Here is a 22,687-nt window from a genome sequence, read left to right as displayed (position 1 = left end):
ACCATATTGGGCTCTCGATTTCTCTTTGTTCTTCCAAGTACTACACATACAAATCATATCATAATTTTTTTTTCGCTTCAGTGTCTCTAATAAGGATTGAGCATTGGGAACGTACAAGAGGCAGTTCATAAGAATTTTCTCTTACGCCAAATAAGAAATTGGTAACTAAATGGAAATATTTTGAAGCGCCTAGTTAAAGGGAACCTTAACTGAGGGATATGGATGTTTCCTTTTAAACAATACCAGTTGCCTGGCAGTCCTGTTGATCTCTTTGGCTGCATTAGTGGCTGAATCACAGACCTGAAACAGGCATGCAGCTAATCCAGTCTGACTTCAGTCAGAGCACCTGATCTGCATGCTTGTTCAGGGGCTGTGGCTAAAAGTATTAGAGACACAGTATCAGCAGGAGAGTCAGGCAACCGGCATTATTTTAAAAGGAAAAATCCACATCCTTCTCAGTTTAGGTTCCCTTTAACCTCCTTGGCGGTAACCCCGTGTGTGACACGGGGTAAGCCCCCGGAGGGTGCCGCTCAGGCCCTGCTGGGCCACTTTACATAATTTTTGTTTGCTACACGCAGCCAGCACTTTGCTAGCTGCGTGCGCATAACGATCGCCGCCACTACCTGCCGATTCGCCGCACCCCCGACCCCTTTCGCTGCCTGGCCAATCAGTACCAGGCAGCGCTGGGGGGTGGATCGGAACACCCGCTGACGTCACAACGTCGATGACGTCATCGCGATCATCGACATGGCGACGGGAAAGCCCATACAGGATTCCCTGCAGGGTAAAAGCGCCGGCGGCGATCGGAGGGGTGGGAGGGATAGCGAAGGGAGGGGGAAGCATGTAGCTAGCGCTAGGCTAGCTACATGCTTTAAAAAAAAGAAAACATTTTAAAAAAGTGCTGCGCTGCCCCCTGGCGGATTTATTGTACCGCCAGGGAGGTTAAAGACAGGGCTACATCAGTTAATAAGCTTACATATGAGATACATTGCATACAGATCTGTAAACAAGCCAGAGGGACACCTGTACACACACCCAGCCACCTGGGCTGAATTTAGCACAGCGGGTATATGCAACTTGAGACTGGTGGGAAATGCTAACACAAATGTAACAAGAACACTGAATGGAATCTCACTGCTGCATACTAGCATCCAGCACAAGGGAAGTTTGGAACAAAAGAAACTGCATGCATAAAATGTTTCACAGGTAATGACCATAAAATATACATTCAGCTATATAGCATTATTTTGATGACGGTTTTCCTTTCAGAAAAAAAAAAGTACAGATACCTCCAGAAACTGTTCAGATTTGACTACATAAAATTTATTTCTTCCTTTTATAAAAAGTTTGTAGAACCAGCTCCTATATTTAAATTCTGACTTTCCAAGAAGCAATGATTTCTGTGCTTGATCCTCGCCATCTCTGTCATTTATCTTATAAATACTGCTTATGATATCCTCCTGAATGTTATGCTTTACTAGTCCATTTCAGGCAGCTAATAATGGGGATTTCTGGATTGTGTGAGCGCATACACTGCCAATACAGCGATAAAGGGAATTGTCGAGACAGAGCTAATAAATTGGCGTGACTATCTACAAAATTCATTGTATGCATTTTATTACACCATAGGTCAGGAGATACAAACATAAGATTAACGCCTCCAATTAATTAAAATAAAAAGATATATACAAATTCTCCTGACTGGTGATTTGTTTTTTTACATACTTTAGGTCTTCAATTTCCAAATAAAAATCATATTGTATTTAATTTGAAATGGTGCACTTAATACGGAACGTAAGCCTGGGTCACATGACAAGTGATGGCAGCGCTCTGCCGCTGGAGCAGTTCCCCACCCCGCCTAGCATGTAACAGGTGAGATAGCTGTGCAGCTCATTACAAAACCGTGAATTAGTTCAGCTTTGATGGCAGAAGTGACTTCCATTTAGAACACCAGTTTAAAGGCATGTACAAAATTAGCAATCTACATAAATTAGTAACTGGAGCTCCTGAGTGTCAGGTGTATGAGAATTCCAGTATGTCCCTCAGGGTTTGGCCCTCTGAAAAAAGACCTGTAAACGCAGAAGAGAAGAATATCAGATATGCTATAGTGTGTGGATCAAATCATTAGCATGTACTCAAACAGTAACTTACCTTTAAATAATTTTTAAACACTTTAGCATCTGGTTGCTGAAGAGCTTGGCAAAACTCCTGTGAAGAGATATGATTTTGTCAGCCAAGAAAAAACTATCAGCTAATAATCAAAACATGCTACATCCTAGAACAAGGATGGCAAACCATTTAAAGACTGAGTTGAGTGCCAAAACTTGCTTGATTATAACAAAGTGGCAACATGGAAATTTAACCTGGATACTATACCCAGTATAGGTAGCCAGAACACCCCCTCTCCTCCAGTATAAGTAGCCAGATGATTTAATTAAGTATAGCCAGAATGTCGTGCACACAGATGACCATCCAATTATAGGCAGCAAATGACCATAGAGATGGAATGCCAGGAAAGAGGAAAACCGGTCGTGTGCACCCTCAGTGGATCCTGGAGAGGAGAGCTGCTCTCCTCTGACTCGCGGGGCGGGACTTTGGACACCCCTAAATTAGTTGGTTTCAATAGAGTCAAATCATAGAAATATTAAGGTGCAACTCCCGTTGTGCCACTACATGCACAGCTAAAAGATGTGAACTGCTACCTGTAAAGCTGCAGAAGGAATTCATCTGTGTGACTATGCTAGGTCTAACAGGAAGGTGTCAGTATCAGGGGATCCAACAGTAATAGATAGTTGGCAGGTAAAATGTAGATTTAGCTACACATTTACTTTACAGTTTCAGATTACCACTCCTAATCAAAGTACAACTTGCCTCTCCTGACACATCATGAATTAAACCCAGATTTGTGACAACGGTTTCATTTTCTTGCTTGAAAGAGATGCAGAAAAGCACTACTATGTGCAGATAAGCCGACTACAAAATGAGGACACGTGGACAATTCTCTGATTGCACAGGAGACAGAGGACAAGTATGGGATTGCACAGGAGGACCTGGTTCATAGATAAGCAAAGATAAGCTGACATTTTTAAGCCAAAAAAAGATACAAATGAGAGAGGGTTGCCTTATGTGCAGTAGGAACTTTGGCTGAACAAGTATAAAATATAAAATGAGATAGTCCTGTACTTGAGCACACAACAGTGATACTAGGTAGGATCAATGATATGCAAATGACTTCATGCAGGATTATGTTAATACAGGTAGTCCTCGGTCAACGAACGAGATAGGGACTGTAGGTTAGTTCTTAACCTGAATCCGTTCTCAAGTCGGAACGCTGTGCTATCTCTCTCCCCTTTGGCTTCAGTGTCCCCCTATGTGCCTCTCTGTCTTCCCCTGTACCCGATTGTCCCCTTCAGTGCCTTTGTTCTCTGCTGGTTTGTCCCCCCGTTGTGCACCTGTCTCCACCTGTTTGAACCCCGTCTGTTTGTTCCCCTGTGCCTCCATTTGTACCCTCTGTACCCCCCTGTGCCTCCATTTGTACCCCTCTGTGCCATTTTGTACCATCTGTGCTTCTGTATCCCTGTGCCATTTTGTACCATTTGTGCCTCTGTACCCCCCCCCCCCCCGTGCCATTTTGTACCATCTGTGCTTCTGTACCACCCCCCCCCCATGCCATTTTGTACCCTCTGTGCCCCCGTGCCTCTGTACCCCCTCCTGTGCTATTTTTTTAGGAAGTGAATAGATGCTGCATCTTGCGGTGCTGTACGCGGCTATTGGGAGGAGGCAGAGAGTGGACAACAGACAGCGTTGGACTCGGTTCGGAGGTGAGTCCATCACTGTTAGTGGTGCTGCTGCGGGGGACATGCACTGGCACTCAGGGGAAGTTTGAAGCCATTTCTTCAAACTTTCCCATGCGGAAATTACTTAATCGCGAGGGGATCGGGCCGTTTGTATCGGTGAGTCTTTCATGTTGGGCGTTCATAGCACGAGGACTACCTGCAAGTGTGCAAATTTATACAGCTTGAAAATGAACCAACCCTGGGTGGGGCTTCAATAGTAGAGAGCGGTTAATTGGCACAAGATGCTAAGGACTGCAGACAGATAGGGGGGTAGCAGGTTACAGCAATTGTCCCTCCAGACCAATAGACAAATCGTGAAGGAAAATAGGAAGAAGTATCCGGGCACCAACTGCAGCAAAGTGATGCTAAATAACCTTTGTCATCCCCATAGTAATGACATACAAAGTGTGGAGGCCTCCACAATTCTCTTTCACGATTCCTGGGTGGGACTTGGTTGGTCCATTTTCAAGCTAAATACATTTGGATACAAAATGTACATAATCTTGCATGAACTCATCCCTATACGATACTTCTTAGAACAGAATAAAAGCCTAAGGGCCCGTTTCCACTAGCACGGAAACCGGGCCGAATCCGCAGTTTCCCCACAGGCAAATTGCGCAGGGAAACTCTGCCATAGGAAACCATGGTGCTGCCGGCCGAATCGCTTACCTTAGCGATTTGGCCGACATTGGCATCAGTTTCCGTGCGGGAGGCTGCGAATCCCATACACGGCTTATGGGATTTATCAGCATTCCCACAGACCAGGAAGTGCCATCTCGCAGCCGTGCGCGGCACTAGTGGAAACGGGCCCTAACCCTATGGCAGTTCACTGCTGTCCTATATAGTGGCATTTCTAAGAGGTCTGCAAAGTCCATCAGTGGCCATAGTACTCGTTCACACTAGATCCGGAAACGTATCCGTGGCTCTGTTTTTCAGATCCGGAGCTACTGATACCAGTGCTTTAGATAGCAGCTGTCTTCATTCAGAAAAACGGATCAGTCTGCGTTTGCGCTGACCAGTTTTCAAAACTTGAATGGAAGGTCCAGATCTGCTGCATCTTTCCACAACGGATCTGGATCCTGAGACACGCAGGGGTAGTGGCAGGCAATAGAAAAACTGATCCCCTCTACACAGGCAGATTTGGACACAGAAACGGATCCGTGCGTGTGTGTGTGCGTGTGTGTGTGCGTGTGTGCGTGTGCGTGTGCGTGTGTGTGTGTGTGTGTGTGTGTGTGTGGTCGCCATGCTGGAGGGGGTAGCAGCCAGGACGGTGGTGGCAGCAGTAGGGACCCCCCCCCTACCCCCTCCTAGCTACATGTCGCAAAACTTGTTAGCAGCGGCGAGCTTGCCTTCTCCCACTTCCTCTGCTCACCACGTCACTGCCTGCAATGCTGTCCTCCAAAGTATAGAGGGCGGCATTGCAGGCAGTGAAGCACCGAGCAGAGGAAGTGAAGAGAAGGTAAGCTCCCCGCTATACGTTGTAACAAGTTTTGCGGCATGTAGCTGGAGGGGTAGTGGGGACGGGGGACCCAGGTGAGGGGGGGCGTCCCCGCTGCCACCCCTGTCCTGCCTGCTATACTCCTCCAGCGTAGTGGCTGCCCCCCCCCCCCCCCATGGCTGGGCATACGTTTCCACAAACTGGAAACGTATGCTACAAAAATGCATTTCTGTCTGAACCATTGTGTGGACCTAGCCATGCTGCAACTACAGAACATTGCTGCTGGTCGAGAACTTTCTGATTGAACATGTAAAAGTCTCCACCTGAGTCCTCAACATCCCATCATGTCAACTCTCATAGCATTTTTATACTTTAACAAAACTCCTTTAACTTAATTAACAATGGTTTGTAAAACACTTTACCTGGATTATTTCCGGTGCTACTTGCAAAGATGGCAAGTATTGCTGTAGATACTGAATACATTCCGGTCCCTGCAGCAAAAGATATTGAAAACTTGTTGAGTCACCACACAGTATACTAATATCATGATTTTTAATTTCAGCTTCTTGTTTAAATTGGCTTAAAGGCAGCCTACAGTAAAAGGCATTTGAGGCTGGCTGGCATCCATTCCTTTCCCTTTTTTCCCAGTAGTCTATCTCCATTTGCTCAGTTCTTGCTGCACGTGCCTGAGTCAGACTGGCTTCACAAAACCTTAAAGGTGACAAATGGGCCGGCCTGGGAACAGGGATAGCCACACAGCTGTGATGCAGTTTGGGGGTAAATCCACATCAGGACAGGCAAGGCTTTTGGATGCCAGAACTTCTGTGCTATAGGCTCCTGAGATGTACATTGGGGACTGGGGGGATATTTAATTGCATCGAAAAATCAAGAACATCTTCAGTTTTAATCAATGAGACAGTTTTAAAGGACAAATGAAGTGAAAATATGGAGGCCGCCATGTTTATTTCCTATTAAACAATACCAGTTAGCTGGCAGCCCTGCTGATCTATTTGGCTGCAGCAGTGACCAGGATCAAGCATGCAGCTGATCTTGTCAGATCTGACAATGTCAGAATCACTTGATCTACATGCTTGTTCAGGGTCTATGGCAAAAAGTATTCAAGTCAGAAGGATCAGCAAGATGGTCAGGTATTGCTTAAAAGGCAATAAATATGGCAGCCTCCATAGCCCTCTTGCTTCAGTTGTCCTTTAAAGCAAACCTGAAGCGGAAAACGTATGAGATAATGAATTGTATGTGTAGTACACCTAAGAAGTGCTAAAAATATGAGAATCTTCTTTGCTAGTAATGTTCATTATCCGTACTAAACAAACAATTCATTATATTACAAGGTTGGGTTTTTTTTGCTTCAGGTTTGCTTTAAGTATATGAAATTCACGTGGCGTAAGGTGGTAAATTATTCTCATCAGACAATCTTAACACATCTTTGCCCGGCTATACAGACCATAAAACACTCAGCTGTATATTATACATATTAATCACCTCAAAGTAAAATGCATCTTCCCCAGAAATGAAATGGAAGAATTCACTATGGTCATAAATTGATACTAACATGCAGTGTTTTGTTGGTGTGTCTTACCCTTTTTAAGTAGATGGTTTTCATGGTCACCGCACACTCTGATAATGCCTGTGAACACAAGACATTTATAAACTAAAAATACAATTAGTTAACCACTTCAGAACTGTGCACAATACCTTCAGACAGCAGCGGTCCCGCTGTCCCCACCACTTAGCCAAGGGTGAGTGGCGAGTGAGCAGAGACAGTGGGACTGCCACTATGAAAATCTACCACCACCACCCTCCCCAAAAAATAATACTACTTTGCAATATGCCTAGTTTAACCTAATTAGAACCGGAAAGGCTCTGGCCTCTTAAAGAATAAAACGACACCCATGCTAACCTAGAAATTAAAAACACATATAAAAAGTAGATAAATACTACTTCTACTTACATAACAGATGTATTGTGCTATCCACGTAACGATTCCTGTGAATTTTATAAAGGAAAAGCAGAAAACTATTCTAGGCAGTGGCCATCTTGTCAAACTAATGCTGACATCATATCCTTCCTGACTCTTGTTTCCCCCCTCCCTTCTGTTGCTCATTGTGTTTTCATTAGCTGCCCTCCTCCCAGAGTCTTCAGACACTCCCACTGAGGTGTATACTAGGAACTGCACTGTTTTTTATTTACACATCCAATCGCTGAGTCACCTCAGCCTCGCTTGTAAACACAAGTAATCAGAGGGTGTTTCTGATAAGCAGCTAGGCAGGGAAATAAATGGAAGAGGAGGAATATATTATACAGTGGAGGAAATAATTATTTGACCCCTCACTGATTTTGTAAGTTTGTCCAATGACAAAGAAATGAAAAGTCTCAGAACAGTATCATCTCAATAGTAGGTTTATTTTAACAGTGGCAGATAGCACATCAAAAGGAAAATCGAAAAAATAACCTTAACCTCTCTGGCGGTCTATTAAGATCGCCAGGGCGGCTGCGGGAGGGTTTTTTTTTAATTAAAAAAAACCTGTTTCATGCAGCCAACTGAAAGTTGGCTGCATGAAAGCCCACTAGAGGGCGCTCCGGAAGCGTCATTCTGATCGCCTCCGGCGACCAGAATAAACAAGGAAGGCCGCAATGAGCAGCCTTCCTTGTTTTGCTTACATCGTCGCCATAGCGACGAGCGGAGTGACGTCATGGACGTCAGCTGACGTCCTGACGTCAGCCGCCTCCGATCCAGCCCTTAGCGCTGGCCGGAACTTTTGTTCCGGCTGCGCAGGGCTCGGGCGGCTGGGGGGGACCCTCTTTCGCTGCTGCTCGCGGCGATCAGGCAGCACACGCGGCTGGCAAAGTGCCGGCTGCGTGTGCAGCTTTTTATTTCGCTCAAATCGGCCCAGCAGGGCCTGAGCGGCGACCTCCGGCGGTGATGGACGTGTATAGTCGTCCATACCGCTGAGGAGGTTAAATAAAAGATAGCAACTGATTTGCATTTCATTGAGTGAAATAAGTTTTTGAACCCCTACTAACCATTAAGAGTTCTGGCTCCCACAGAGTGGTTAGACACTTCTACTCAATTAGTCACCCTCATTAAGGACACCTGTCTTAACTAGTCACCTGTATAAAAGACACCTGTCCACAGAATCAATCAAGCAGACTCCAAACTCTCCAACATGGGAAAGACCAAAGGAGCTGTCCAAGGATGTCAGAGACAAAATTGTAGACCTGCACAAGGCTGGAATGGGCTACAAAACCATTAGCAAGAAGCTGGGAGAGAAGGTGACAACTGTTGGTGCGATTGTTCGAAAATGGAAGGAGCACAAAATGACCATCAATCGACCTCGCTCTGGGGCTCCACGCAAGATCTCACCTCGTGGGGTGTCAATGGTTCTGAGAAAGGTGAAAAAGCATCCTAGAACTACACGGGAGGAGTTAGTAAATGACCTCAAATTAGCAGGGACCACAGTCACCAAGAAAACCATTGGAAACACATTACACCGCAATGGATTAAAATCCTGCAGGGCTCGCAAGGTCCCCCTGCTCAAGAAGGCACATGTGCAGGCCTGTCTGAAGTTTGCCAATGAACACCTGAATGATTCTGTGAGTGACTGGGAGAAGGTGCTGTGGTCTGATGAGACCAAAATAGAGCTCTTTGGCATTAACTCAACTCGCTGTGTTTGGAGGAAGAAAAATGCTGCCTATGACCCCCAAAACACCGTCCCCACCGTCAAGCATGGGGGTGGAAACATTTTGCTTTGGAGGTGTTTTTCTGCTAAGGGCACAGGACAACTTAATCGCATTAACGGGAAAATGGACGGAGCCATGTATCGTGAAATCCTGAACGACAACCTCCTTCCCTCTGCCAGGAAACTGAAAATGGGTCGTGGATGGGTGTTCCAGCACGACAATGACCCAAAACATACAGCAAAGGCAACAAAGGAGTGGCTGAAGAAGCAGCACATTAAGGTCATGGAGTGGCCTAGTCAGTCTCCGGACCTTAATCCAATAGAAAACCTATGGAGGGAGCTCAAGCTCAGAGTTGCACAGAGACAGCCTCGAAACATTAGGGATTTAGAGATGATCTGCAAAGAGGAGTGGACCAACATTCCTCCTAAAATGTGTGCAAACTTGGTCATCAATTACAAGAAACGTTTGACCTCTGTGCTTGCAAACAAGGGTTTTTCCACTAAGTATTAAGTCTTTTATTGTTAGAGGGTTCAAAAACGTATTTCACTCAATGAAATGCAAATCAGTTGCTATCTTTTATTTAAGGTTATTTTTTCGATTTTCCGTTTGATGTGCTATCTGCCACTGTTAAAATAAACCTACCATTGAAATGATACTGTTCTGAGACTTTTCATTTCTTTGTCATTGGACAAACTTACAAAATCAGTGAGGGGTCAAATAATTATTTCCTCCACTGTAGATAAAAAGAACTCCCAGCATTCAACTCTTTGGCACTGTTTGGCACTAGGGCTAGTGCTCCTAAAGTATGTGATGACTACAAACCATAACAGCAGAAAAAGTTTAGCAAGTTACGAATGCAGGATTAGCATCTTTTTCACTTAATACACTCAGACCGGTTGCTGTTGAAATTTGATTTTTATGGTGACCATAACGCTTTAAGGACCAAAGCCTTTTTTTTTTCATTCTTGCATTTGTGATCAGTGTGATTTGCTCACAGTGATCACCTGGTTAGGAACCAATGAAACTGACTCCATCCAAACAGGAGGAAGCTCGGATGTCAACAGCCAACTCAGCGGCCGCAGCGAACAAGGATTGGCTTGGGACTGCAGAAAACCTTCAGCATCCAGTCTACGCTGCATCAGAAGTGTAGAGTTGCAAGTGCGGCGTAGAATCTTACATCCACAGTCTCGAGACTGTTAAGCTGGCGCAGAACGCTCCAAGCCACTTGAGCGTGATCACGAGCAGCGCTGCCGCACGCTCATGCAAGCACAGAAGATGCCGACCTGGAGAGGTCAGCATCTGCCATAAAGTATATAATCGGGTGAGGTCCTTTATATGGTAAAGGGCCAAAACCACAGTCCTCCTTATCGGGCAATCCCCCTCGCCCACTTGAACATATGTTTTTTTTAGGCAAAAGGACTCAAATTTATAACGCAATCTTGTAGTGCAAAAAATAGAAAAAAAACTTTATTGACACATAGCAAAAAGGATCTTAAAAACAATTCTTCAGATATACAAACTTAGTCCTCATATAAAAATAATGAGCTGACAAGTGTTGTAATTTTGTAGTTTGGCTTGATCAATAAATAGTTGTAACCTTTACAGACATACGTTTTAGAGGCAACGACATGTTCGTTTTGGGCTTTTTTTTACACAATACAAGCGCCCTTCATCAGGCCGTAGTATATAATTCTGCACGGCTCTACCAAGTGAAAAAGTAGCCAGGAAAATACAACAGCAACAGAGAAAATGTGGCGTCTGATCCAAGCAAACGCACACAGAGGCTTTCCCACTGGCCTGAAGCTGTAACCAGGCTGCCACTCCGAGAAACCTCGGAGTGGCAGCCTGGTTACAGCTTCAGGCCAGTGGGAAAGCCTCTGTGTGCGTTTGCTTGGATCAGACGCCACATTTTCTCTGTTGCTGTTGTATTTTCCTGGCTACTTTTTCACTTGGTAGAGCCGTGCAGAATTATATACTACGGCCTGATGAAGGGCGCTTGTATTGTGTAAAAAAAAAGCCCAAAACGAACATGTCGTTGCCTCTAAAACGTATGCCTGTAAAGGTTACAACTATTTATTGATCAAGCCAAACTACAAAATTACAACACTTGTCAGCTCATTATTTTTATATGAGGACTAACTTTGTATATCTGAAGAATTGTTTTTAAGATCCTTTTTGCTATGTGTCAATAAAGTTTTTTTTCTATTTTTTGCACTACAAGATTGCGTTATAAATTTGAGTCCTTTTGCCTAAAAAAAAACATGAGGTCAGCATCTGCAACATAGGGAATCCCGGTACACTGGAGCTGTGGCGAGGGACGCATAGGCTGCTAGGTGCTGGAGGAAGCCCCAGGTAAGTAGATCTTATTTTTTCTTCCTGCTTGTACCTGTCCTTTAAAGAGGCACTTTGGCAAAAATTTGTAAAATTTCAAATACCGTATATACTCGCATACAAGCCGAATTTTTGACCCCCAAAAAGGGGGCCAAAAGTTGGGGGCTCGGCTTGTATGCGAGTCTTGGGTGGTGGTCCGCGCCAACTACCCCCCCCCCCCCCCCCCCCGCTATTATCTGTTCAGCCGGCGGCCGCTTCCTCTAATCTGGGTGCCCCACTTGCTCTCCATCATGCGTATAAAAGTGTATCACAGCAGCGCGCCCGGCGCTGCTGCTGTGACGAGGCAGGAGAGAGCGCTTCCTCTGGTAACGGCGATACACATCGCCGTTACCAGGGGAACCGCTCTCTCTTGACTCGTCACAGCAGCGCCGGGGGAAAATCACTATACTGGCCATACTGGGCACTATACTGGCCATACTGGGCACTATACTTGCTATACTGGGCACTATACTAGCTATACTGAGGCACTACCTACCCATACTGGGCACTATAATAGCTATACTGGGACACACTGGGGGGGGGGAAATCACGCGGCCTGCACCAATCCAGCATTTCCTACCCCCGACTTATATGGGGGTCAATCATTTTTCCCTGTTTTTTTTAGGCAAAAGTTGGGGGGGGGGGGTGGGGGGGGGGGTCGGCTTATATGCGAGTATATACGGTATGTGCAAACAAACAAGATGTTTTTTTCCCAGAGTAAAATGAGCCATAAATTACTTTTCTCCTATGTTGCTGTCACTTACAGTAGGTAGTAGAAATCTGACAGAAGCGACAGGTTTTGGACTAGTCCATTTCTTCATAGGGGATTCTCAGGGATTTATTTATTTTCAAAAGCACTTAGTGAATGGCAGTTGCTCCATCCAACTGCCAAAAAAAACTGTAGCGAGCAGGGAAGCTGGCCAGCATTATTGTTTAAATCCTTTTTTCGTGAATATCTTTATAAAGAATAAAAGCCTTGCTGAGAATCCCCTATGAAGAGATGGACTAGTCCAAAACCTGTCACTTCTGTCAGATTTCTACTAACTACTGTAAGTGACAGCAACGTAGCAGAAAAGTCATTTATTGCTCATTTTACTTGGGGAAAAAAAAACATACCGTATTTTTCGGAATATAAGACGCTCTGGAATATAAGACGCACCTAGGTTTAGAGGGCAAAAATCTGGGGAAAAAAATGTATACAGTATATACTAAACCTGGTGCGTCCATATTCCAGGAGCGTATTGTACAGTACATGTTCTCCCCATTGTCCTCTTGTGTCCACTATGTGTCCCTTTCTGTCCCCCTGTGTGTGGCATCCCTTCCTGCCACCTTGTGTGATCCTCTTGCCCCATGTGTCCCCTCATGTCCTGTGTGTCTCCTCCAGCGCCCCTCTGTGGTCCTCCAGGCCCCTTGTGTCCCCTCCTGCCCCCCTTGTGTGTGTTTCTGTGTCCCCTTCACCCCCCGTGTGGTCCTCCAGTCCCTGTGTCCCCTTCACCCCCGTGTGGTCCTCCAGTCCCTGTGTTCCCCCCTCCTGTCCTCCAGTGTGTTCCCCCTCCTGTGCATGTCCATGTGTCTGCCCCCCCGTCCCTATCCTGTCCTCCGTCCCCCCCCACCCCCCCATGTCGAGCTCTCCCCCGGTAACAATAACTGCAGAGCAACTCACCTTTCTATGGGTTCCAGCGCAGTGTAGTCTGCTGTGTGGTCCTCCGCCTCCAGCATGTCAGCTACACCTGTAAAGGAAAAGTTAGCGCAGAGACACTCACCTACTCAGCAGCGGCACGATCTGCAGACATCTCGGTCCCGGGAGGCCGAGATGTCTGCTCACCTACTCGGCGGCAGCCGGGGCGGTGGCAGCACGATCTGCAGACATCTCGTCCCAGGAGGCTTCCCCTAGTGACGGCTCCTGCTAATGACTCATTGAGTCATGGGGAATGACTCATTGAATCATTCACAGGAGCCGTCTCTAGGGGAAGCTGCGCGGCTCCCCTAGTGACGGCTCCTGTTAATGATTCAATGAGTCATTCCCCATGACTCCATGAGTCATTAGCAGGAGCCGTCACTAGGGGAAGCCTCCCGGACCGAGATGTCTGCAGATCGTGCTGCCACCGCCGCGGCTGCCACTGAGTAGGTGTGCGTCTCTGCGCTAACTTTTCATTTACAGGTGTAGCTGACATGCTGGAGGCAGAGGACCACACAGCAGACCACACAGCGCTATCCATGGGAAGGTGAGTTGCTCTGCAGTTATTGTTACCGGGGGAGCGGACCGGCAGACCACACAGGGGGACAAGGCAGGGAGTCCGACAATGCGGCGGTTAGGCGGTTGGCATCGGCAGGCGGTTCTGAAGTTGGGGATTCCCTGCCTTTGGAATATAAGACGCAGGCACTTTTTCTTCCTATTTTTGGGGGAGAAAAAGTGCGTCTTATATTCCGAAAAATACTGTATTTCTTTTTTGTTTATGTTGGCACATATTTTAAATTTTACAATTTTCGCCATAGTGCCCCTTTAAGTCAAACATGCCACTATACAAGTAACCAAGCAGCTAAAATTACACGCAGTTAAGCAAACCTCGTCTGTTATTATATACTTGAGAAACTAATGCTAGGTACACACTATGCAATTTTCGGACAGATTTCCTGTCAGATCGATTATTTTCAACATGTTCAATCAGATTTCCGATTGATTTTCCATAGAGGTGAACAAAAAAAATCAATCAGAACAATCTGAAATCAATCCGGACATGTTGGAAATAATCGATCTGACAGTAAATCTGTCAGAATATTGCGTCGTGTGTACCTAGCATAATAAAGCCATTAGCAAGAGAGAAAACTATAAAAACAGGCGGTATGCATTCAGAGTAAAAGGAGTTAACTTACCAATATAGTTTGGGCATCTGCAAGATCAAAAGTTGGTTTTAAAGGTGCAAGAAAACATGCAGGAAAAATGTGCTTGTAGACAAAATCTGCAAAGCCAACTAGTCCATCTTTGCCACCTAAAAGAAAGACCAACATTTAAGGCAAAGAAATAAGAGGGAAAAAACAAAAATGAAAAAGAGAATATTATAAAAGTGCAATGCGGGAAGCAGAGACTCTTACCCCAAAGTTCTACCAATTTGGAGAGGATGATGAAGCAAGTTTTTTGAGCAATGGGATCTGGGTAGGTCTACAGCGCCTTGAATGACTGTGAATATTACATGTTCCACGTTCTCAGCTCCTGTGCATATATAATATTGTTAGTTTGCATGAAAGCTACAGTGGTGCTTGTACAAAATTTCTAAAACATTACAAATATATAAAATTCAAGGACAGCAGTATTGCACAACAAACTTGACTAGTTCACTAAAATGCCTAGTGTTGTATTTACCAAATACGGTATATTTCAGATTATAAGACCATTTCCCCCCCAAAAGTAGTGAGTGAGTGAGTGAGTGAGTGAGTGTCTAAAGGTAGCCATACACTGGTCGATTTGCCATTAGATCGACCAGCTGACAGATCCCTATCTGATCGAATCTGATCAGAGAGGGATCGTATGGCTGCCTTTACTGCAAACAGATTGTGAATCGATTTCAGCCTGAAACCGATCACAATCTGTGGAGCCGCCTGTCCCCCCCCCCCCCCCCCCCCCCCCCGCGCATACATTACCTGACGCTGGCTCCCGGGCATCTTCTCCACGCTGCACCCACTCCATCCCGGCGCTTCCTTTGTCACTCCGTGACCAGGAAGTTCAAATAGAGCGCCCTCTATTTGAACTTCCTGGTCACTGCAGTGACAGAAAGCGCCGGGATGGAGCGGGTGCAGCGCGGAGAAGATGCGGAGAAGACGCCCGGGAGCCAGCGTCAGGTAATGTATACCTGATCGGATCGGCCGCCGCTAGCGACGCGCTCCCTACCCGCGGGCGATCGAGGGTAATTTCCCGCACGGCGCGATCGACGGACCGATCCGATTTCGGGAGGAAATCGGATCGGCGGGTGCGTTTAGCGCGAACGATTGGCAGCAGATTCGATCCCAGGATCGAATCTGCTGTCGAAACAGCCGCAAATCGGGCCAGTGTATGGCCACCTTTATAGTTCAAATCATACAATGCAGACCGACACCAGGCGTTCCCCCTCAAATACCTATATATTGCAGCGGTCTGCTGCCACCAGTCACTACACATGGGAACCCAGGAGAGCCCTAAGACTGCACAGATATGGCGGTGATGATAGGTGGAAGGCCCGATGCTCCCGATCAGCAGGAAGTAATGTAAGTAAGGCCACATCTGGAATATGGAATTCAGTTCTGGGCACCACATTACAAAAAAGATATTGCAGTTTTAGAGCAGGTACAGAGACGAGCTACAAAATTGATACGTGGGATGGAAGGTCTCGCTTACCAAGAAAGGTTAGATAAACTGGGTTTATTTAGTCTAGAGAAAAGACGCCTTAGAGGAGATCTAATTAACATGTATAAATACATCAGAGGGCAATATAATAGCTTGGCGGATGAGCTTTTTGTCCCTAGGCCTTCTCAAAGGACTAGAGGACATGAGATGCGCATGGAGGAAAAACGTTTTAGCCATTTATTTAGGAAAGGGTTCTTTACAGTAAGAGTGATTAAGATGTGGAATGCATTGCCACAGGAAGTCGTTATGGCAAACTCTATACCTGCATTTAAAGGAGGCTTAGATGCTTTCCTTGCGTTGAAAGACATCCATGGCTACAATTACTAGGTTATGCCTAATGATGTTGATCCAGGGATTTTATCTGATTGCCATCTGGAGTCAGGAAGGAATTTTTCCCTTTTGGGGCTAATTGGACCATGCCTTGTGTGGGTTTTTTCGCCTTCCTCTGGATCAACAGGGGTATGTGGGGGACGGGCTGGAGATGTACTTTGTACTGGTTGAACTCGATGGACGTATGTCTTTTTTCAACCAAAATAACTATGTAACTATGTAAGTGACACATAGCCTTTAACAGGCTTCTGAAAGCCATCTACCATTCAGAGAGGGGACGCTAACGCCCACTGCTCCCTTTCTTAACTGGTCTCGTGGGCAGGACCATGGCTCAGTCACTGGGGCCTAACACTGCACTCCCTCGGTAGCAGTGACATGTGATAAGACACTGCTACCGAGGGAGTGCATTGATTGGCCACAATGACTGAGCTGTGGTCCCATCCAGAAGACCATCTGCTCCAGTTAAGAAAGGGACCAGTGGACAACAGTGATTGGCAGGTCTTGGGCAGCGCCCTGTGCCTGATAAGTACACGGCTTCCCAAAGCCCGAAGACTCTCTGTGCAGCTACGTCCACAGCAGCTGATTGGGAGCGGCATGCCATGTACTGCCTGCACTTACTGTATGTACAATACTCAGGGGACAAAGGAGTAGACAGGGGGACAAGGAGGGCACAAGGCAGACATAATTGGTGGGAAAAAGGCCCCTGCTCCATGGACACCATGTTTAGTAAAAAATGAAGGGCTGTGGAGTCGGTACAAAAATCCACTGACTCAGACTCCTAATTTGCAGATTACAATTTTGTTGATTGAAAGTATGGAACATAAAATGCATCTCTTAACTGCCAACGCTTAGGAATTTTAAAATACAAGTGAAGTATTTCCTTTTCAACAACACCAGTTGCCTGGCTAGCCGGCTGATCTTCTGCCACTAATACTTTTAGTCATAGACTAAAACTAGTTTGGTAAGAGTACTTGTAGAAGACAGGAACAAAGAACATCTATCAGGCAATGTAAGTGTGGGTACATGTAAGTGATGTGCAGGTACTCTGCAGGGGAATGAGGAGATTCTTCCTCCATCACACATTCTTCATGTACAATCTGAACCAGGTTTATGGGTGATAGACAACACCTCTGTATTCAATGTGCACAACATTCTCAGTGGATTCCCTGCAGCTCTGCGGGGAGTGCATATGTATAGTACAACTGTATAACAAAGTAAACCTGAGACAGATGAAATTAAAGTTTTATAAAGACATGGCGCTTCCTCCAGCCCCCTTAATGCTAATCCAGGCATGGGAAAACTCGGCCCTCCAGCTGTTACGGAACTACAAGTCCCACAATGCATTTGCCTTTATGAGTCATGACTGTGGCTGTCAGACTCCTGCAATGCATTGTGGGACTGGAAGTTCCTTAACAGCTTGAGGGCTAAGTTTGCCCATGCCTGGGCTAATCAGTCCCTCGCTGTCGTCCACCACCTGGATCTTCTGCTAATCATCTTCTGCTAAAAATCATATTTTCTACTTTAATTACAGTTTAAATTCATTAGTAGTCGGCGTCTTTGTCCCAAATCACGACTCTAGGTACCCAAAAATTGCCCCGACTCAGACCGACTCCACAGCCCTGAAAAAAAATGTTCGTGTTTCTTTTCCTCTAAACCTAGGTGCTTCTTATAGGAAAAAATATGGTAGTTGCCTTTGTCCCAAGGATTACTCTGTTTATAAAGGTGCCCATACATCTTGCAATGTATGGGCAGATCCACCAAGAACCTCAGGGTGACTCTACTCAGGCCCAGAGATGAGTAATTTAGGTACTACATATTAACTGTGAGCAGTGGTAGGGAGAGATAAGGGGTGGAGTCCAGTATGAACAAAACAAATAAGTGCTGTATAATGTGAGAATTGAGTGGAGCAGAGCATTGGTTCAGGGTGAGTATTTGATGCAGCAGGCATCTCATGGTTTTAGCAGGGTTCGTATTCAATTGAGATCAAATTCATATAACCAGATCTAAATGAGAGGTTAACGTATATATCCAAGTTTCTGCATAGAGGGCAAAGAGCAGCAGCTGACTGCACTAACGACATAGGCATTGTTATAGCAGAATATAATATATAGAACTCTAAACTGCCAAATGTAAAATACACATTACAACACTTTAAAGGGACTCTGAAGAGAAAAATAAATTTATGGATATGATTTGTAAGTGTAGTACAGCTAAGAAATAAACCATTAGCAGCACAGATATGAGTCATTTTGTTTCCAGTACCGAAAGAGTAAGGGCCGGTTTCCAATCCGCTGAGTTTCCACGCAGGCAAATCGCACGGTAAACTCTGCCATAGGGAGTAATAGCAGCGCCTGCCGAATCGCTTGCGCTACCGATTCGGCCGGCATTTCCATCCGCAGTCGTGCGGGAGGCTGTGAATCCCATAGCCGTGCGTGGCATGGCTGATGGGATTAGTCTGCGTACCCGGAGACCCGGAAGTGCTGCCGCGCGTCTCGCAGATGCGTGCGGCACAAGTGGAAACGAGTGCCCTTAAACTTCAGTTGTATGCAAAAGAGCTTCTCTGAGCTCTGCTATTTGCACAGAGAGCTGTCTTCTGAAGCTCAACTGTCTCTCACTGTATCTTGTTTGTTTATGGTTTTACTACAGAGGAAAGTTGAAAAGATTAGCTCTGCTCTGTAAAGTCATTTAAAATGCTGCGTGTAGTGTGTAAACTGCAAATATTAGAGAATGATGCCAACGTTATTAAAAACACACACATACATACATACATACATACATACATACATAACATACATACATACATACATATATAGTGGAGGAAATAATTATTTGACCCCTCACTGATTTTGTAAGTTTGTCCAATGACAAAGAAATGAAAAGTCTCAGAACAGTATCATTTCAATGGTAGGTTTATTTTAACAGTGGCAGATAGCACATCAAAAGGAAAAATCGAAAAAATAACCTTAAATAAAAGATAGCAACTGATTTGCATTTCATTGAGTGAAATACGTTTTTTGAACCCTCTAACAATAAAAGACTTAATACTTAGTGGAAAAACCCTTGTTTGCAAGCACAGAGGTCAAACGTTTCTTGTAATTGATGACCAAGTTTGCACACATTTTAGGAGGAATGTTGGTCCACTCCTCTTTGCAGATCATCTCTAAATCCCTAATGTTTCGAGGCTGTCTCTGTGCAACTCTGAGCTTGAGCTCCCTCCATAGGTTTTCTATTGGATTAAGGTCCGGAGACTGACTAGGCCACTCCATGACCTTAATGTGCTTCTTCTTCAGCCACTCCTTTGTTGCCTTTGCTGTATGTTTTGGGTCATTGTCGTGCTGGAACACCCATCCACGACCCATTTTTCAGTTTCCTGGCAGAGGGAAGGAGGTTGTCGTTCAGGATTTCACGATACATGGCTCCGTCCATTTTCCCGTTAATGCGATTAAGTTGTCCTGTGCCCTTAGCAGAAAAACACCTCCAAAGCAAAATGTTTCCATCCCCATGCTTGACGGTGGGGACAGTGTTTTGGGGGTCATAGGCAGCATTTTTCTTCCTCCAAACACAGCGAGTTGAGTTAATGCCAAAGAGCTCTATTTTGGTCTCATCAGACCACAGCACCTTCTCCCAGTCACTCACAGAATCATTCAGGTGTTCATTGGCAAACTTCAGACAGGCCTGCACATGTGCCTTCTTGAGCAGGGGGACCTTGCGAGCCCTGCAGGATTTAAATCCATTGCGGTGTAATGTGTTTCCAATGGTTTTCTTGGTGACTGTGGTCCCTGCTAATTTGAGGTCATTCACTAACTCCTCCCGTGTAGTTCTAGGATGCTTTTTCACCTTTCTCAGAACCATTGACACCCCACGAGGTGAGATCTTGCGTGGAGCCCCAGAGCGAGGTCGATTGATGGTCATTTTGTGCTCCTTCCATTTTCGAACAATCGCACCAACAGTTGTCACCTTCTCTCCCAGCTTCTTGCTAATGGTTTTGTAGCCCATTCCAGCCTTGTGCAGGTCTACAATTTTGTCTCTGACATCCTTGGACAGCTCCTTTGGTCTTTCCCATGTTGGAGAGTTTGGAGTCTGCTTGATTGATTGATTCTGTGGACAGGTGTCTTTTATACAGGCGACTAGTTAAGACAGGTGTCCTTAATGAGGGTGACTAATTGAGTAGAAGTGTCTAACCACTCTGTGGGAGCCAGAACTCTTAATGGTTAGTAGGGGTTCAAAAACTTATTTCACTCAATGAAATGCAAATCAGTTGCTATCTTTTATTTAAGGTTATTTTTTCGATTTTCCTTTTGATGCGCTATCTGCCACTGTTAAAATAAACCTACCATTGAGATGATACTGTTCTGAGACTTCATTTCTTTGTCATTGTACAAACTTACAAAATCAGTGAGGGGGGTCAAATAATTATTTCCTCCACTGTATGTGTGTATGTGTATTTGTGTGTGTGTGTGTGTGCATATATATGTATATGTGTGTGCGTGCGTGCCTATTTTCTTTGCTACTAATATTGCATTAATTATCCGTACTAGACATACAAATCATATCATGCTTTTTTTTGCTTCAGTGTCACTTTGTAACACTGAGCTTTAATAACTGGAAGTGCATTAGTGAAGAAATAATTAAGAAAAACCTGCATAACAAATTACCAATTTGTGGAACCAAGAGGTGTATCACAAAAGTAAAAAGCACACCTGTATCTACTAACCTTGATTGGCAATGACCTCATTCATTCCACTTCCAGTAACTGTTTGAAGAAACACAAAATAGCTTCTACGCAACATTTGCTTGTCTAAAGCAGCAGACTGGTCATTTTCTTCTGAAGGACGGGCTAATACTTCAAATATGGCATGAAGAAGTGGCATAAAGACTTGTTGCAGGAAAGGGGATACTTGTGCCTATGAAGAGAGCAGTCAGATAAAGCTACCATAGGATTTTCTTAGGGTAAGTGATAAATGGCATAAAGACTTGTTGCAGGAAAGGGGATACTTGTGCCTATGAAGAGAGCAGTCAGATAAAGCTACCGTAGGATTTTCTTAGGGTAAGTGATAAATGGCATAAAGACTTGTTGCAGGAAAGGGGATACTTGTGCCTATGAAGAGAGCAGTCAGATAAAGCTACCATAGGATTTTCTTAGGGTAAGTGATAAATATGTAGGCCAGAACAATATGCGTTTTGTTGAAAGCATTTTGAAATGGATCCGAGCCACAATATGCATGTATACATACATATATATCTGTATCCAATCGTTCCATATGGTTCACACGTACAATCAGGTTATACAATCTGTAATTCATAAAAATAGATGTAGGTCAAAATCTTTATTTAGACCTCTCAGGTGTAAAGATCCTAGTTTGTCAATCCACATGACTTCCCTTTTTCTGAGAAGCAGGACCCTGTCCCCCATCGTCTTGGTTTTGGTTGATGCTCAATGACCATAAATTTCAGGTCCGTGTCCTTATGACCCATGTTGCGCCAATGTCTGGCTACAGGTAGGTCAGAGGTCTTGCTCCTGACAGAGCGCCTATGTTGTGCTATGCGATACCGCACTTTGTGTGGTTTCACCCACATAATGAAGGCCACAAGGGCAAGTCAATAAATACACAACATAGGAGCTCTGGCAAGTCAAGTAGTGTCTTATCTCAAACCCCCCACCAAAAGAGGTACCCTTAATCAAATATTGGCATTCACTGCATGACAGACAAGGATAAGAACCCACACGTTTAGTGCCAGTGAGAGAGATGGTATGCTTTAGAGTGGGTAAAAGGTCCGCTCTCACTAGTCCACTGCCCACAGTCTCATTGCGCCTGTAGGCAGGGATTGGTAGCATGCGGAATCCAGGAATTTCAGGGTAAGCACTACTCAGGATATGCCAATGCCTCTTGATACAGGAAAGTACCCTATTGAAGAGACCATGGTATTGGCATACAAATGGTAAACGTGGGCCCATCTCTTTCTTTTGGTGAGTCATGGAGTCTGTAGGATTGAGAATCCTTTCAAGCTCTGCTTTTATCAGTGTGGTAGGGTATCCCTGCTGTGAGTTTTCCAAACAAACAAATTTGTTTTTTGAGACACTGCTCCACTTTGTTCTTGATAACAATTACTTTCTTTTTAAAGAGGACTTTTTTCTCCAACGACGGGGTACAGCTATGGGATCCAATGTCACCCCGTCCTTTGCAGGTGCTTTTATGCACCAATTTGAGTCCATGTATGTCTACAGCAATGAGGCGTTCACCACATATTGCGGTGTGTGGTGGCGCTTCATTGATGACATCTTTGCCATTTGGCAGGGCGACATTGGGTCCCTGCTGTCATTTCATGATGACCTTAATCGGTCACACATGACCATCAAATTTGATGTCACTTACGATAAGTTGGAGATCAATTTCGATACAACAATAGGACTACAAAATAACAACTTGGTCTCAGACTTCTACCAAAAACCCACTGACCGCAAACAACTTCTCCGCTATGAGAGCTTCCACCCACCTGCTGTCTTCCACTCAGTTGCTAGGAGCCAGTTCCTGAGAGTAGACTGGATTGTGTCTGATGACAATCTGATTGAGCAACGGAGACAGCAGATGGTGGGAAAACTCTCACAGCGGGGATGCCCTACCACACTGATAAAAG

The 22,687-nt window shown here is 45.1% G+C and overlaps 1 protein-coding gene across 1 annotated transcript in view; it reads right to left on the bottom strand.

The window, feature by feature from the left end:
* Positions 1-1,301: 1,301 nt before the first annotated feature.
* XPOT (exportin for tRNA) overlaps positions 1,302-22,687 on the bottom strand; it is an 80,200-nt gene continuing 58,814 nt past the window's right edge. The window contains 8 exon segments of the mRNA XM_068276766.1: positions 1,302-2,069; positions 2,152-2,208; positions 5,697-5,765; positions 6,872-6,919; positions 14,218-14,333; positions 14,437-14,500; positions 14,502-14,554; positions 20,766-20,955. Coding sequence (XP_068132867.1) covers positions 2,043-2,069; positions 2,152-2,208; positions 5,697-5,765; positions 6,872-6,919; positions 14,218-14,333; positions 14,437-14,500; positions 14,502-14,554; positions 20,766-20,955 — 624 coding nt within the window. The 3' untranslated portion in view covers positions 1,302-2,042.

The sequence above is a fragment of the Hyperolius riggenbachi genome, chromosome 3 (assembly GCF_040937935.1).
Source record: "Hyperolius riggenbachi isolate aHypRig1 chromosome 3, aHypRig1.pri, whole genome shotgun sequence".
In the NCBI taxonomy this organism is placed as follows: Eukaryota; Metazoa; Chordata; class Amphibia; order Anura; family Hyperoliidae; genus Hyperolius; species Hyperolius riggenbachi.
The sequence above is the reverse complement of the archived record's forward strand: the minus strand, read 5'-3'. Positions and strand labels throughout refer to the sequence as shown.